This window comes from Terrapene carolina, unplaced genomic scaffold (genome assembly GCF_002925995.2).
Source record: "Terrapene carolina triunguis isolate 2854851 unplaced genomic scaffold, T_m_triunguis-2.0 Scaffold58, whole genome shotgun sequence".
NCBI classification, from domain to species: Eukaryota; Metazoa; Chordata; order Testudines; family Emydidae; genus Terrapene; species Terrapene triunguis.
Genome location: NW_020664409.1, coordinates 42641217 through 42655854, shown reverse-complemented (window position 1 = coordinate 42655854; position 14638 = coordinate 42641217). Strand labels below are relative to the sequence as shown.

The 14638-nt window shown below is 41.8% G+C and overlaps 1 protein-coding gene across 2 annotated transcripts in view; it reads left to right on the top strand.

The window, feature by feature from the left end:
• The window catches only part of LOC112101928 (ethanolaminephosphotransferase 1-like), an 87986-nt gene that overhangs the window by 11826 nt on the left and 61522 nt on the right, over nucleotides 1–14638 (top strand). Inside the window, exon 2 of one of the 2 annotated variants that reach the window (XM_029913455.1) lies at nucleotides 9190–9258. In XM_029913455.1, the coding sequence (XP_029769315.1) occupies nucleotides 9190–9258 (69 nt within the window). Of the gene's footprint in view, nucleotides 1–9189; nucleotides 9259–14638 lie in introns of those variants that run through there. The other variant, XM_029913457.1, reaches the window with a different exon arrangement.

The following is a 14638-nucleotide window of genomic DNA, read 5'->3' as shown; positions in this document are numbered from 1 at the left end:
GATTCGCGGGAAGCAGGAGAGGGGGCGGAGCGTTCAGGGGAGGGGAGGAGGGGGAAGTGAGCTGAGGGCGAGGTGGAGAGCTGCAGCGCGGGGCCTTCTTAGCGCGGGGCCCAATTCAGCCGAATCGGCTGAATCGGCCTAAAGCCGGCCCTGGTTGCTGGGGGGTCAGACAGGGGCTCATAAGGGCTAGTGGGGGAGGACAGACTGGGGCAGGGGCTGATTGGGAGTGGAGGCGCAGGGCCATGGGGGTGGGGAGGGAGGTGCAGGGCCATATGGTGATGGGGAAGGGGGTGCAGGGCCACATAGGGACAGGGGGTGACTGAGTGGGGGCACAGAGACACATGGGGACAGGGGGAGGGGGTGTCTGAGTGGGGGTGGAGGGACACACGTGGACGGGCAGATGTACCTGACTGAATGGGAGAGGCTAGGGGTCAACCAGGGTCTGCATGGGGAAAGCTTCCTAACAATCCCTCCTCACCCCCCAAAAAAACCTGTTCCATACTTTTCCCACCCATACCCAACAACCCTCCAAGTTCACACCTGGGCTCCTTCCCAGCAATTAGTTCCCTCTCCCTCAGCGCCTCTGTTTCCGCAGACCTCCCTAAGCTTTTGCACTGCTTCTGAGGCGTGTGGGAAATATGGTTGTGTATTGTAGTTTAAATGAATTATTACTTGGAATTCTGTATTAATATGTCTAGTAAGGAGTCTACTTGTCAAAAAACATTCCCTGAATCTTTTTTTTTTGTCTGTATTGTTACAGACATACTTGCTGACAGGTATTTTGAAATAAATACCAAAAAATAATTGAAACTGGTGTGATTATAGTGTGTTATCTTGACAAATAAAATATGCAGAATTTTGCAAAATTTGAAAATATTGTGCACAGAATTTTAATTTTTTGGTGCAGAATTCCCCCAGGAGTAATAATATGTGAATTACGCCCATGTTTAGCTCTATTAGGAGCCCTTCCTAGAGCAGGGAGAAAAGGAGGGTGGCTTTCAAGGAGCTGCCAGTTGTCTTAAATACAGCAGAAGTATGTTTGGAGTAGGGAGCAGAATGGAACAGCACATGCTGTTTTCTCCATCCCACTGCCTTTAGCCACTCCCTGTCCCCGATGAGAATCTTTATAGTAGTGTTATTGTTTTATAATAAATTAAATGTTCTTGATAAATCTGAACATCTCTTTGGGGTATCAGTGAAAGAACACCCCAAGTCCCTTTGCAGTCTATTAAGGCTTGTTCCTAAAACCATGGTTATTGCTTTCCTAAAAGAGACATAGCTATGTGTCTTTGGTATTTCCATTAAAATAAATACAATGACAATACAATTTTGTTTTTTATATATAAGCACTGTTTGGTTTTGTGTGAGGAGCACCCTACCACTATTTTACTTTTGCAACAATAAACATTTATTGGAAGCTGAAAATGGGCCAAATTCTGCTCATAGTTGCCCAGTACAACCCCACAGGCCTGCTCTATCTAGCAGCTTTTACAAAGGTCATTATTAGTATTATTGGTGTCATGAGGATTTAGTGTTTAAACTGTGAGCCAGTCAGTTTCTTCAGTACCTTCATTTATTTCCTTAGTGTTGTGCTCTAGTGCTCTGTCTAAAGCCTTGTCTACACCAGAAAAAAACTGGTATTGCTACAGCCATATTTACAGCTGATTTAAGCACAGAGGAAGGATAGTCTTGTGGTTAAAGCACAGGATTTGGAACTAAGATCTGGATTCTAAAAGGACTCAGTCACAGAGTCTGTGACTTTGGAAAAAGCATATTTTCATAAATGACCTAAGAACATAAGAACGGCCATACTGGGTCAGACCAAAGCTCCATCCAGCCCAGTATCCTGTCTACTGACAGTGGCCAATGCCAGGTGCCCCAGAGGGAGTGAGCCTAACAGGTAATGATCAAGTGATCTCTCTCCTGCCATCCATCTCCACCCTCTGACAAACAGAGGCTAGGGACACCATTCCTTACAGATCCTGTCTAATAGCCATTAATGGACTTAATCTCTGTGAATTTATCTAGTTCTCTAAGACATTTTCCTCCTACAAAGTTGCATCTAACTTTGGATGCTTTAATATTCAGGTGCTTAACTCCAGAGAGCTAAGGCATAATTTTAAGTGGTTCTAAGCATCAAACAACTTCTTTTGACTTAATTGCAGCCGTATATGCTCAGTATCTCTGAAAATATGACCGTACATTTCTAAAGCTGGGCACTCAAAGTTAGAGAGTGCACTTAAGAATGTGGGCTTTTACCTGTCTGACTCATTTTTACTTCAGAAAAATAAAGGATTATGATACTTACCTCCCTCAGCCAAGTAAGTCTAACAATCAAGAAGGGTTCAGAGACCACAATTTAGGAACCTGTTTTACTGAATAGTTTGGTCTCCTAAAGAACCAGGAGCAACAGACTTATGGTCTTGAAGGCTCTGAGTATTTTCTTTGGAACAGAGCCGTAGCTGCTTTTTCCCTTGAAAGAAGAATGTCTGAATGCCTCTCCCAGCACCATCCAGTTTATACATGTGTTTTTTTCAGTTTAACTAAAACAGATCAGCAAATAAAAAAGAGCAGGTCTCTATTCTAGTTCTTCACATCTTCCTGAACATTCCCCCACTTTCCAAAAGTCCACAGTTCATCCAAGAACAGGGGAACCCTTTCTCCCTTCCAATGGACTGTAAGTGACCCTGTCATATACTGTAAATTGTTCTTGAAAAGTCTGCATGTAATGTGACAGAATATTGCTGCAGTCCACAATGTTTTACTAAAAATAATGACACTCTCCCCTGGAGTTATCATCAAGGCTTATGACTTCACCAAAAAACAAAAACAAATACCTTTCTTATGCAAAGCAGTTTAAATGCTTTCATTTGCTGGCAAGTGTTGATTTTGTTTCACTGTTTTTAGGTATATTAAAGATCCATATTTACAATTAAGATCAATATAAATATTTCTAGAAAATGAGTTGATGTGGGTTTTCTCCTTGGGAGCAGGTAGATGTTCTGGAGAGTTTCTGAGTACTTTGGCCACGAAGCTGTATTTTACTGTTATTTAATAGATATTTTAGTATTTTAATGTTATGGTGTGCTTAAAGGAAAAAGAGAGGGTGGGTGAGGAGGAAAGAGCAAGATTGAAGGTCAGGTGGTACTACCTCTTTTTATCCTGACTGTTCTTGTTTCAATATGACTGAATTTGTCGAATTTGATGTCCAGCATGTTATCAGATAGCCTGTGTATGATATTAGAGATTTCTCATTACTTATGCTGGCAAACTACAGTATCTTGGGCTTCTTAGTGATGACATCAGACATCTCTTAAAGCTGTAGGTTTTGCCCTAAAGAAAAATAATCACAATACATCAGGGTGGAGCAATATAAAACAAGGTTATTTAAATAATTGAAATAATGATCAGTCACTTGATTGAAAAAGAAGAATAATTTATTTAAATTAGTCAAGGGTGTGTAAAACTAATTTGCAAATTTGGGCAATTGCAGTTTCAGATTAAAATTTACAATGAACTATATTATTAATGTGGGTTTTTAAAAAATATTATGATTAGTCAGGTATCTTATTTGAATTTTACAAAATTGCCATCGGCAAAAAACAAAATATTGCAAATTAAGACTCAGATTCTACACATGCTTAAGCAGGTAATTTTACTCACATAAATAGTACCATTGACTTTAATAGAACTATCAAGATGCCTAAAGTTAAGCATGGGCATAAGTGTTTGTGGTATCACGGGCTAAAATTTGTTTTTATTAAAAACGCATCTCTAAGTAGCATAAAAGTTTGGACACTTCAAAACAAAATTGCATCATTGTTAACAACAAAGTTATTTAGCCTTTGGATACATTCACTTTAATGTGAATTTTTTATATACACAGGCCAACATTTTCAAAAATAGGAGCCTGAAGTTGGGCACTTAAGTTCATAATTGAAGTCTTAAGGGTGGGATTTTCAAAAGCACGAAGGGACAGATCTTCAGAACTATTTTGGGCACCTAACTATCATTGAAATCTTCCTCTGAAAATGAAAGGCAATGAGGCTTGGAATGGGGGGTGCAGGGAGGGACAGAGGGAAACTTTAGGACTCTTCATGCTTACATGAAGTCTCAGTAGTTCAAATATATACTAACTGACTATTCCATTTGCCATAGGGAATATCACACCTCACCCACCCACACTATATATATGCACCCCCCCCTCCACAATATATACCACATGGTTATCCATTTGCCATACGGGATATATGGCTTGATGCACACATCAATCTGAATATTCATACAAGCACAAACATGCACTGTTCCAAACTTCTGTTATTTAGTAGCAAGCAGCACCATCAAAAAAAATCAATCAGTGCAGTTAAGGTTTGGATGATACAATATGAAGATAACATGTGCTGATAAAGTACTGTAGCTACAATTGGGAATACTGTACATACAGGCTAGTGGTAAACTCAACCCCATCCTACAAATTAAATTTAGTTTATGTAATGCATTTTCCTCCTTTTTTAAAAATAAATGTATATATGCTAGCAGAAGAACTCTCAGCATAACTAGGATTGCTAACTTTCTAATCGTACAAAACTAAACACCCCTGCCCCGCCCCCTGCCCCACCCTTCCCGGAGTCTCTGCCCCACCCCGTCTCCGAGGCTCCGTCCCGCTCGCTCCATCCCCCCTCCCTCCATCGTTTGTTCTCCCCCACCCTCACTCACTTTCACCAGGCTGGGGCAGGGGGGTGGGGGCTCCGGCTGGGGATGTGGGCTCGGAGTGGGTGTGGGATGAGGGGTTTGGGGTGCAGGAGAGGGCTCCGGGCTGGAGCAGGGGGTTGGGGTGCAGGGGGTTGAGAACTCTGGCTGGGGGTGCAGGCTCTGGAGTTGGGCCGGAGATGAGAAGTTTGGGGTGCAGGAGGCGGCTCAGGGCTGGGGCAGGGAGTTGGGATGCGGGGGGCAGAGGTATGGACTCTGGGCTGGGGGTGTGGGCTCCAGGTGGGGCCAGAAATGAGGGGTTCAGGGTGAGGGAGAGGGCTCCAGACTGGGGCATGGGGTTGGGGAGTGGGAGGGGGGTGAGGACTCCAGCTGGGGGTGTGGGCTCTGGGGTTGGGTCAGGGATGAGGGGGTTGGGGTGCAGGAGGGGGCTCCGGGCTCTGGCAGGGATCTGGCAGTGGGTGTGGGGTCCCTGTGGCGCTTACTGCGGCTCCGAGGAAGCAGCTGCCAGGTCCTGGCTGCCCCTAGGAGCAGGGGCGGCCAGGGAGGCTCCGCGCGCTGCCCTTGCGCCCACGACCAATGGGAGCAGCGGAGCCGGCACTAGGAGTGGGGGCAGCGCGTGGAGCCTCCCTGGCCGCCCATGCCCCTAGGGACGCAGGGACCTGGCGGCCGCTTCCGGGAGCCACACGGAGCCAGGGCAGGCAGGGAGCCTGCCTTAGCCCTGGGCCCCTGCTGCGCCGCCGACCAGACCTTTAACGGGCTGGTTGGTGGTGCTGACTGGAGCTGCCAGGGTCCCTTTTTGACCAGGTGTTCTGGTTGAAAACCAGACACCTGGCAACCCTAAGCATAACAGTGTCATCTTGGAAATAACATGGTTGACAAAATGAGCAGAAAGGCTACAGTAAGATCTTCTTTAATTATTTAGAGCAAATACAATAATTTTAATTTAGCTAAACTATACATTTTATAATTTTACACAAAAATGTCATTTTCTGCCCATCTCTCACCAATATTTACTAGCAAATGACTGATATATAATAGCATATAACTAAAATCTAATGATTTTTACAGAATCTACCACATGTACTTGTACAGTTTGAAATATTATAAATAGTTGAAACTGAATTACATGTAAGAAAATAAATGAGCAAATCAGGTTTGGTGATAGTTATCATCCTTGGTTTTTTTAACCTGTGTATTGCAAATTCACAAAATTCAATAATCATCAGTAGGCCTACAAGGCATTAATGTTTTTGTTTTAAAGGTATATTTACAGGCAATTATACAAGTAAATATACATATAAAATTACACACACACAAACTATGTTAAAAGAACATTATTAATGTTGCAAAGTTAAGCATTTAAAAGTTAGGAAATTCCAGTATTAAGGTTTTCCATGCAACCCTAGTTCTGCCCTCTTGTGCACGTGCATTATGATAGTCTTTAATGACAGGATAACATACTATTTTTTCCACAGGACACCTGCCTGATTTAGTGCACAGGCTGGCCCTGCTCTGGGGATGAATCAGGATTGAGGCTTTTGTCTGTAGGATGAGGCAGGGGATTACAGAAAAAAAAGGGACAGTTAAAGACACTTAAAAAACAGAAATTCCATCATGTGGAATCATTCTGACATCCAGATGGGTCACCAGCAGGGTTGGAACCTATAGCTCCACTGTACAGATTCTGGCTCTTGAAATAATGGAGTCAGTTGTTATCTATGTGGACCCGCACTAGAGGGGGACGGGACGCACATGGATTTCACAGGGATTTGCTGACAGCAGGGGAGTAGTGAGACTCTGGAATCTTTGGCTCCAAGCTCTGGGAAGGATGGGCACAGACTCTTCTGCTTGTTTCCCTCCAAGCTGTCCCTGTTCCAGTCCTGTCTCTTACCAGTTCTGGTATCAGTCCTCCTTTTTCCTTGCCTACGCAGCCCTACCCTCCACTCCTCGGGATTTCCATCCTAGTCTCGTTGCCCAGCCAGTCCTCATCTCTCCCTCCAGTCTCTCTGTCCAAGCCCCAGTCTCCCCCCAACTCTTAGTCTCTCTGTGCCCCCACACCCAATCCCAGTTTCCTTACCCAGATAGTCCCAATTCTCCCTTCCTGCTGCAACTTCGTGTCCCCAGTCTCCTTGGCTAGCCAGTCCCAATCTCCTCTCTTCCCCCAGCTCTTCACTGATCTCAGTGTCTCTACTCCTTTATGACAGTTGGCTCTCATCTCCCCATTTCCTTCACTGGCTCCCAGTCCCATTCTCCACCCATATGGCTCCCAATCCCAGCCTCCCCTCTCCCTCAGGCTTCAAGTCTCCTTGCCCAACCAGTCCATCTCCTCTCCAGATCCCAGTCTCCTTTGCCAACCAGTCCCAGACTTCCGCCTCCAATTCAATCATAGTTTCACATCCCTTTCCAGTTCTATCCTCACTAGAGTTCTTGGCCCTATCTACTCTTTTCCCTTACCTCTAGTTTGGCTTCCCACCCCCTTCATTCAAGTTAGATGGCTTTCTCCTCCATGGTTGCCAGCAAGGGAGGGAGGGGTCACTGAGAACAGAGGAGAGACAGGCTTTTAGTTCCCTGCTGTCAGTACCAGTGGCTGGCCCCACCCCGACCCAGAGCAGCTGGGCGCAGTCAATACAGGCTGGCCCCGTAGCCTGGGGATGGAGCATGCTCAGTCATTCTGTGGGGATGGCACATGCACAGTCTGCTTACGCATAGGAGCTGTGAGGGAATGGAGCATACTCAGGAATCTTCCGAGATTTTATTTGTTAAAATTGAAGAGGTCTATTGAGCATGTGCAAATGGCAATTATTCAAAAGCTTATAATTTGGACAGATTTCATAGGGAAGGCAAAAGGCACATCCCTGACACAAAGGCCAACTCCTGCCAAAAGTCAAGTCCCTTCTTCAAAGCATGGGAGTGCCACAGCATTTAATAAAAGAAAAGGTCACCAGAATTTTTAACATGGGCAAAACAATGTATTTTACCCTAGCCTTGTTCTGGCAAATGTTCAAAAATGAAAACAACAAAACAAGCCTGACGCAGATATCTATCATGAACATTTTCAACCCAAACGGTTAAAGTTTGACAAAGTTATATGCAACTGAAAACAGGGTCTTATAATGGGAAGTGTTGGGCAAACTTAATAATAGGCAGGCTACCAGCCCTGCCAATAATACACAGATAATATTCAGGTTTAAGGAACAATATTGTTTTGTTCAAGTAAGAACAAAGTACTTGGTGCAGTTTTGTTTTACAGAAGACATAGATACTGGATGTAGCATTATTATGGAGAAGTATACACACAAGTATTCAATGTTTCACCCAAAGGAAAGCTAACATCTTCACAGAGCCAAACTCCTGAGGTCCCTTCCAACCCTGATATTCTGTGATTCTATAATTCTATGAACAGAGGACCTTTCCACTTTTAAAGAGTTGCCAGACATAGATAGTATTAGCAACGAAAAACCTGGGATCTGGTAGAGCAGACCCTTACACTAGTGCTGAGTCCCATTTAAATTAAAGGAACACTGAACAGATGCAGGGACCTAGGAAATCCTGATTCATGATCTGGTTCTAAGAATATTACACAAGTTACATAGTCTTGATACTGACTGGTGAAGAAGAAATGACTCATAATGTTAGTTCAGGAACAGATAACAATAATCCAAAGAGAGGACATTTAGGGTAAGATTTCTAAAGGTATTTGGGCTCCTAAATCACACCTGGTGAAATTTGCTTATTGAAATGAATGGGAGTTATGTGCTTAGGTGCTTTTGAAAATCCCACTTGACACTTATCTGCAATTTAAGGCACTTTAATACCTTTAAAAATCTGGCCTTTAGGGACATTTTATTTTAGTAACCCAAGTCTCTCCTGGAAATGTTTTCTTACAGTGAAATTAGCTTACAGTAATAGCATGGTGAAGTCATGAATGATCACTTTGGCATATGAAAGCTTTCATGGCTGTTTTCTAAAAGAGATGTAAAGGAGAATAATGCTGTAGTTTTCTTCAAATCCCACATTCATGCTAGAAATATACTACTGCTGAGAATACACATTTCAAAGGGTGCTACTGAAGACAATTTAACTAAAAAAAAAAAGACTTAAAAGGATAGCTAATGAATTCAATGGGAATTCTATGCATAGAGTGGTTATAGAACTAATCTGTACTAATTTGTCAAAGTGAAATCTTCATATGTGTGTGTGTGTGTGTGTATGTGTGTATTATATATTTAAATCTAAGTCTCAGGATATTTGTCTTCCATTTGTCTTCCACAAAATCCGTTTGTTATTGGCAATGTACTATAAACCAGGTCAGCACATCTTAATTAAATTAAACCTTCATTAGTGGCAATCAGGGTGAAATACACTTACACCAATCAAATTTAGGTTGATTTTTCCTAAATGCTGAAGGCCATATTCTACCCATGGAAAACAGTGTTCTCAATGTCTTGCATTTTTACATGTTTGTTTCTTTGCTCACAGTACAGTGCTGTGGACACAAACCCGTTATCAGTCTATGTTATGCAGCCCCTCTGGAACAGAATTGTAAAGGTAAGAGTCTTATTGTTTATAAGAACTATCCAGTCATAATGTAAGGGTTTGTTTTAAGGTGCAGAAGGCAGATTTAATTTTAAACAATAGATACTGATTTTAAAAAGCTGAAATTAAACCTATAAAAAACGAAATAACAACCCTCGAAACCCTCACCACACAAGCGCGTACTGAATCGATAGATATATTTGAGATGGGTATGTTTAGATTTTTATGTATCTGTTACCAGTGTTGTACCTATTGTTTGTCATCATTATAACAGAAAACATCAGTTGTCATCACATTCCTCATTACTGAATTTTTGGAGACATCCTTAGTACAAGTTATTTTTTCTACAGCATATGCTTTCTACCACCAGCATCTCTTTATCTTTCTGTTGTGCAAATGATTACAAACAAGCACTGTCTAATATTTTCCCAAGGGAACTTGTCCAGGGAGCTGGATATTTCTTTAACAAGCTGAAAATGGGAGCAGTTACTGTGATCACCAAAAATGTTGGGAGGTGCCATCACTCGGATGCAATGGCATCAGCAGATTTTTTCTTTCTTTCTTTCTTTTTTTTTTTAATGAAGCTGCTCACAATTAGATTTACTGCAACTGGGGTAAAATAGTAGCTAATAAGTCTCATATAAATCTGTACTGTGACGTTGCACTATATATGATTTTATGAAAATATGCTGATGAGTGTGAATATAATATAACTAAAATATGCTTCATGCAAAAGGTCTCTTGTAAGGTATCATTACAAAGCTTATAATCTACTGAGTGTCATCATCCTATTTGTATAAATGTATCACTCTTGTATCTGAAACTAGAAACATGAAATATAACTTTGAGGGCCTGTTGTAATTATGCAAAGTGTGGGCCATTAATGGTGGTTTGGAATCTTGATGGCACCCTTCAAACAGGACAATTGACTGTGGATGGCTCTGTTGGCAGGCAAGCCTTCCTGTGAGTCAGGCTGGGAAGAATGAAGGCTTGGGGTCTTACAGTGACATGTGATCATGTCACCTGAACTGGAATCCATCTTTAACCTGGTGTCTTTCCATTGAGAAGGAGGGGTGGGAACCCAGAGGGACAAAGGATTCCCACCTTATGTAAAAGATATATAAGTGGGTGAAACAGAAAAAAAGGGGCGGCAATCATGAGAAATCCCCTAGCTACCACCTGAGCTGGAACAAGGGCTGTACCAGGGGAAAGGATTGTGCCCAGACTAGAAAGGCGTCCAGTCTGTGAAAGAAACTTATTGAAACATCTCTGAGGGTGAGATTTTATCTGTATTCAGTTTTATTACTGTACTAGGCTTAGACTTGCATGTTTTATTTTATTTTGCTTGGTAATTCACTTTGTTCTGTCTGTTAGTACTTGGAACCACTTAAATCCTACTTTCTGTATTTAATAAAATCACTTTTTACTTATTAATTAATCCTTATTAATTAATACAGGGTATGTATTAATACCGGGGGAGCACAAACAGCTGTGCATGTCTCTCTATCAGTGTTATAGAGGGTGAACAATTTATGAGTTTACCCTGAATAAGCTTTATACAGGGTAAAACAGGTTTATTTGGGGTTTGGACCCCATTGGGAGTTGGGCATCTGAGTGTTAAAGACAGGAACACTTCTTAAGTTGCTTTCAGTTAAGTCTGCAGCTTTGGGGCATGTGGGTCAAACCCTGGGTCTGTGTTGGAGCAGACTGGCGTGTTTGGCTCAACAAGATAGGGTGATGGAGTCCCAAACTGGCAGGGAAAGCAGGGGAAGAAGTAGTTTTGGCACATCAGTTGGCAGCCCCCAGGGGATTTCTGTGATCTAACCCGTCACATGTACTTCCATATTCACCTTCAGGAAAATAATGGCATCTGTACAGGCATATTAAAGGGGAATTTGTATAGTGGAGCAAACTTGAGAGCAGACATCATATATAGCTAAAGAAATGGATGTATTTGGTTAGTAATTTTTAGCTTGTTCTATGTTTGTTTAACAACACAGCCACTACTTATCCCTGATCCAGCAATGAAGTCATAATCCCATAAACATCCTCAGTGTTTTGTCATGAAAATGATTGTGATGTCACGAATTCAGCTCTGTGACTTCACTTTAGGATCAAATCAGAGAAGATAGTATGCAAGGGAGCAATTTTAACATAATTAACCCTGGTAGTTGGCATTTCAGGACCAGATGCTTCTGTCCCCTATCATGCTATAGAGGGCAGTGGTGGAATAGAAAAGCCCCCCCCCCCCCCTACTTCCACTTCCTAAAAAAACCCAACATAAGGAGAGGAGCAGAGCCTTCATCACATGTTTCCCTATGCTCCAAAGCCTGCAGAAGTTCCCCTATACTGGCAACAAGTGTTTGTTACTCCATGGGTATTCTGGGGCACCTCAAGTTGGAGGGAGAGAATGGGAACTGAGGAACAGCTTCACTCTATGGCCTCCATAGAAAGAAGGTTACATTCTGCAGCCTGTTGCCATGGAGCTTAAAGGGACCCTGTCAAGTTAAAAATCATATAAATATATATTTTAAAATATCTTGGCCTGTCTTCCTAACACCACCTTGGTGTACTAGAATTTTCAAAACTTCATTTACTTTTGACTGATTCTGGTTTTTGTTGACTTTAGACTCCATAGGCTATAAGACTGGAAGGGACCATTATAATCATTTAGTCTGACCTCTTACTCATCACAGGCCAGAGACCTTCATCCACCCATGCCAGCACTAGGCCCATCTCCTCTGGTTGAGTTACTGAAGTCCTCAAATCTTGATTTAAAGACTTCAAGTTACAGAGAATCCACCATTTACTCTAGTTCAGACTAGCAAGGGACTCGGGCCCCAAGGCAAGAAAACCCCCAGGGTCTCTGCCAATCTGACCTAGGAGGAAAATTCTTTCCTGACCACAAATATGATGATCAGTTAGACCCGGAGCATGCAGGAGAGACTCACTGGCTAGACACCAGGGAAAGAATTCTCTGTAATAACTCAGAACCCTCCCCACCTAGTGTCCCATCTCTGGCCATTGGAGGTATTTGCTAGTAGTAGACACAGATGGACCATATGCCATTGTAGACAACCTCATCATACCATCCGCTCCATAAAATTATCAAGCTCAGTCTTGAAGCCAGTTATGTTTTTTGCCTCCATTACTCCCCTTGGAAGGCTGTTCCAGAACTTCACTCCTCTAATGGTTAGAAACCTTCATCTAATTTCAAGCCTTAACTTGTTGATGGCTAGTTTAGATCCATTTGTTCTTGTGCCAACAGTGACCCTTAACTTAAATAACTCTTCTCCATCCCTGGTATTTATCCCTCTGATGCATTTATAGAAAGCAATTATATCTCCCTTCAGGCTTTGGTTAGGCTAAAAATCAACAAGTCAAGCTCCTTAAGTCTGCTCTCAAAAAACTCAGGTAAGACCTATTTAACCTATCTCTATTGGCAATACCTCACCTAATGTGACCTAGGATTGCATTAGCCTTTTTCGTGGCTATACCACAGTAGCAGCTTATAGTCATCCTGGGATCAACCAGTACATCCAGGTCTTTCTCCTCATCTGTCGCTTCCAACTGGTAAATCCCCAGCTTATAACAAAAGCTCTTGTTGTTTGTCCCTAAGTGCATGATCTTGCATTTTGCACTATTAAATTTCATCCTATTTCTAGTACTCCAGATTTCAAGGTAGTCCATATCTTCTTGTATGATATTCTGATCCTCCTCCATATTGGCAGTACCTCCCAACTTTGTGTCAGACACAAATTTTATTAGCACACTCCCATTTTTGGGGACATGTTAAATGTTAAATAAGACTGATTCCAAGAATGAACCTACAGGAATTCCACTAGTAACCTCCCTCCAGCATAACAGTTCACCTTTCAATATGATTATAGTCTCTCCTTTAACCGGTTCCTTACCCATCTTTCGATCCTTGTATTAATCCCCATCTTCTCCAATTTAACTAATAATTTCTCATATGGAACTGTAAAAAGCAACAAAGAGTCCTGTGGCACTTTGTTGCTTTTTACAGATCCAGACTAACACGGCTACGAACTGTATCAAATGCTTTACTGAAATCCAGGTAGATAAGATGTACTGCATTTCCTTTGTTTGGAAAATCTGTTATCTTCTCAAAGAAGGAGGTCAGGTTAGTTTGGCAAGATCTACCTTTTGTAAAACCATGTTGTATCTTATTCCTAATTATCCTATGTCTTTAATTACTCTCTCTTTCAAAATTTGTTCTAAGACCTTGCACAAAACTGAGGTCAAACTAATGGGCCTGTAGTTTGCCAGATCACTTTTAAAAAAAATGTTCTTAAATATAGGTACTATATTTGCAGTTCTCCAGTCAGAAGGTACAACCCCCCGAATTTATGGATTCATTAAAAATTCTTGCCTTTGGGCTTGCCATTGCACATGACATCTTTCTGCTAAAGATGGGCCCAAACCAGAATAGTGGAATGAAACCTCCCTCAAACTTTGGGTCTGGAGCCAAAATCTCTGGAGTGGGAGCCTCTCTACTCTTTGCATTTCTTTCAGCTTCAGCAATGAAGATAGTCAGCTTCACTTTTGCTCCTAGTTATTTTCACTATCAGTTCTAATCTGGAGCAATGCAGGATAGTGGGTTTTTAAAAAAAATAACCTGCCTCCACCGGAATAAAAAAAAAACATAGAATTATTTCTATTGTTCTCAGCTTTTGTAAAAGTTTCTTTTTAAAATCATACACCTTGGGCCATGTTTTAGATGACAACATCTCTTTAATGCTAGACTGACCACTGTTAACTCCTGTAGAGGACGTGGGAATGCACAGCCAAAATGGGGGATCCAGTATGTAGTAGAAATTTCAGTAGAGTCCATTAGGATTGTTTGACTGGTTTCTGGTTGTTTCTACAGGAGCCAAGCCACAGAACCAGTAGACCTATAGACATTTTGCTCTGTTCCAAAACTTAGTTGGCCAACTAGGACTAGTGAGAACCAGATGAATATTTTAAGTACTGAATATTCTGAGTACTGAGAATAGGTTTGACTGCAGCTCCTCTCACTCAGCCCTACAAAATTTTACTCACTTGCTCACAAAGGGAGTAATTTTTTTTTCTAACAGCAAGTAAAATTGTATCATAATGGTAAGGGTAAGTGAATAGATATTATCCTTAGCTGGTAAATTTTGCAAACCACCTTTATTTATTCAGATTATTTATTTTTGTGTTTTGTATCCATAGTAAATACAAGAACTGGGCTAGAAGCAATAATCTAGCAAATAATACTGAACCTACATCTCACAGTATGACATTTGACTTTGATGTGACCAGAAAGGTACATCACAGTAGAGAGATGAGTGAGAGTTTTAGGAATAGGCAACAGAGGGTCCTGTGGCACCTTTAAGACTAACAGAAG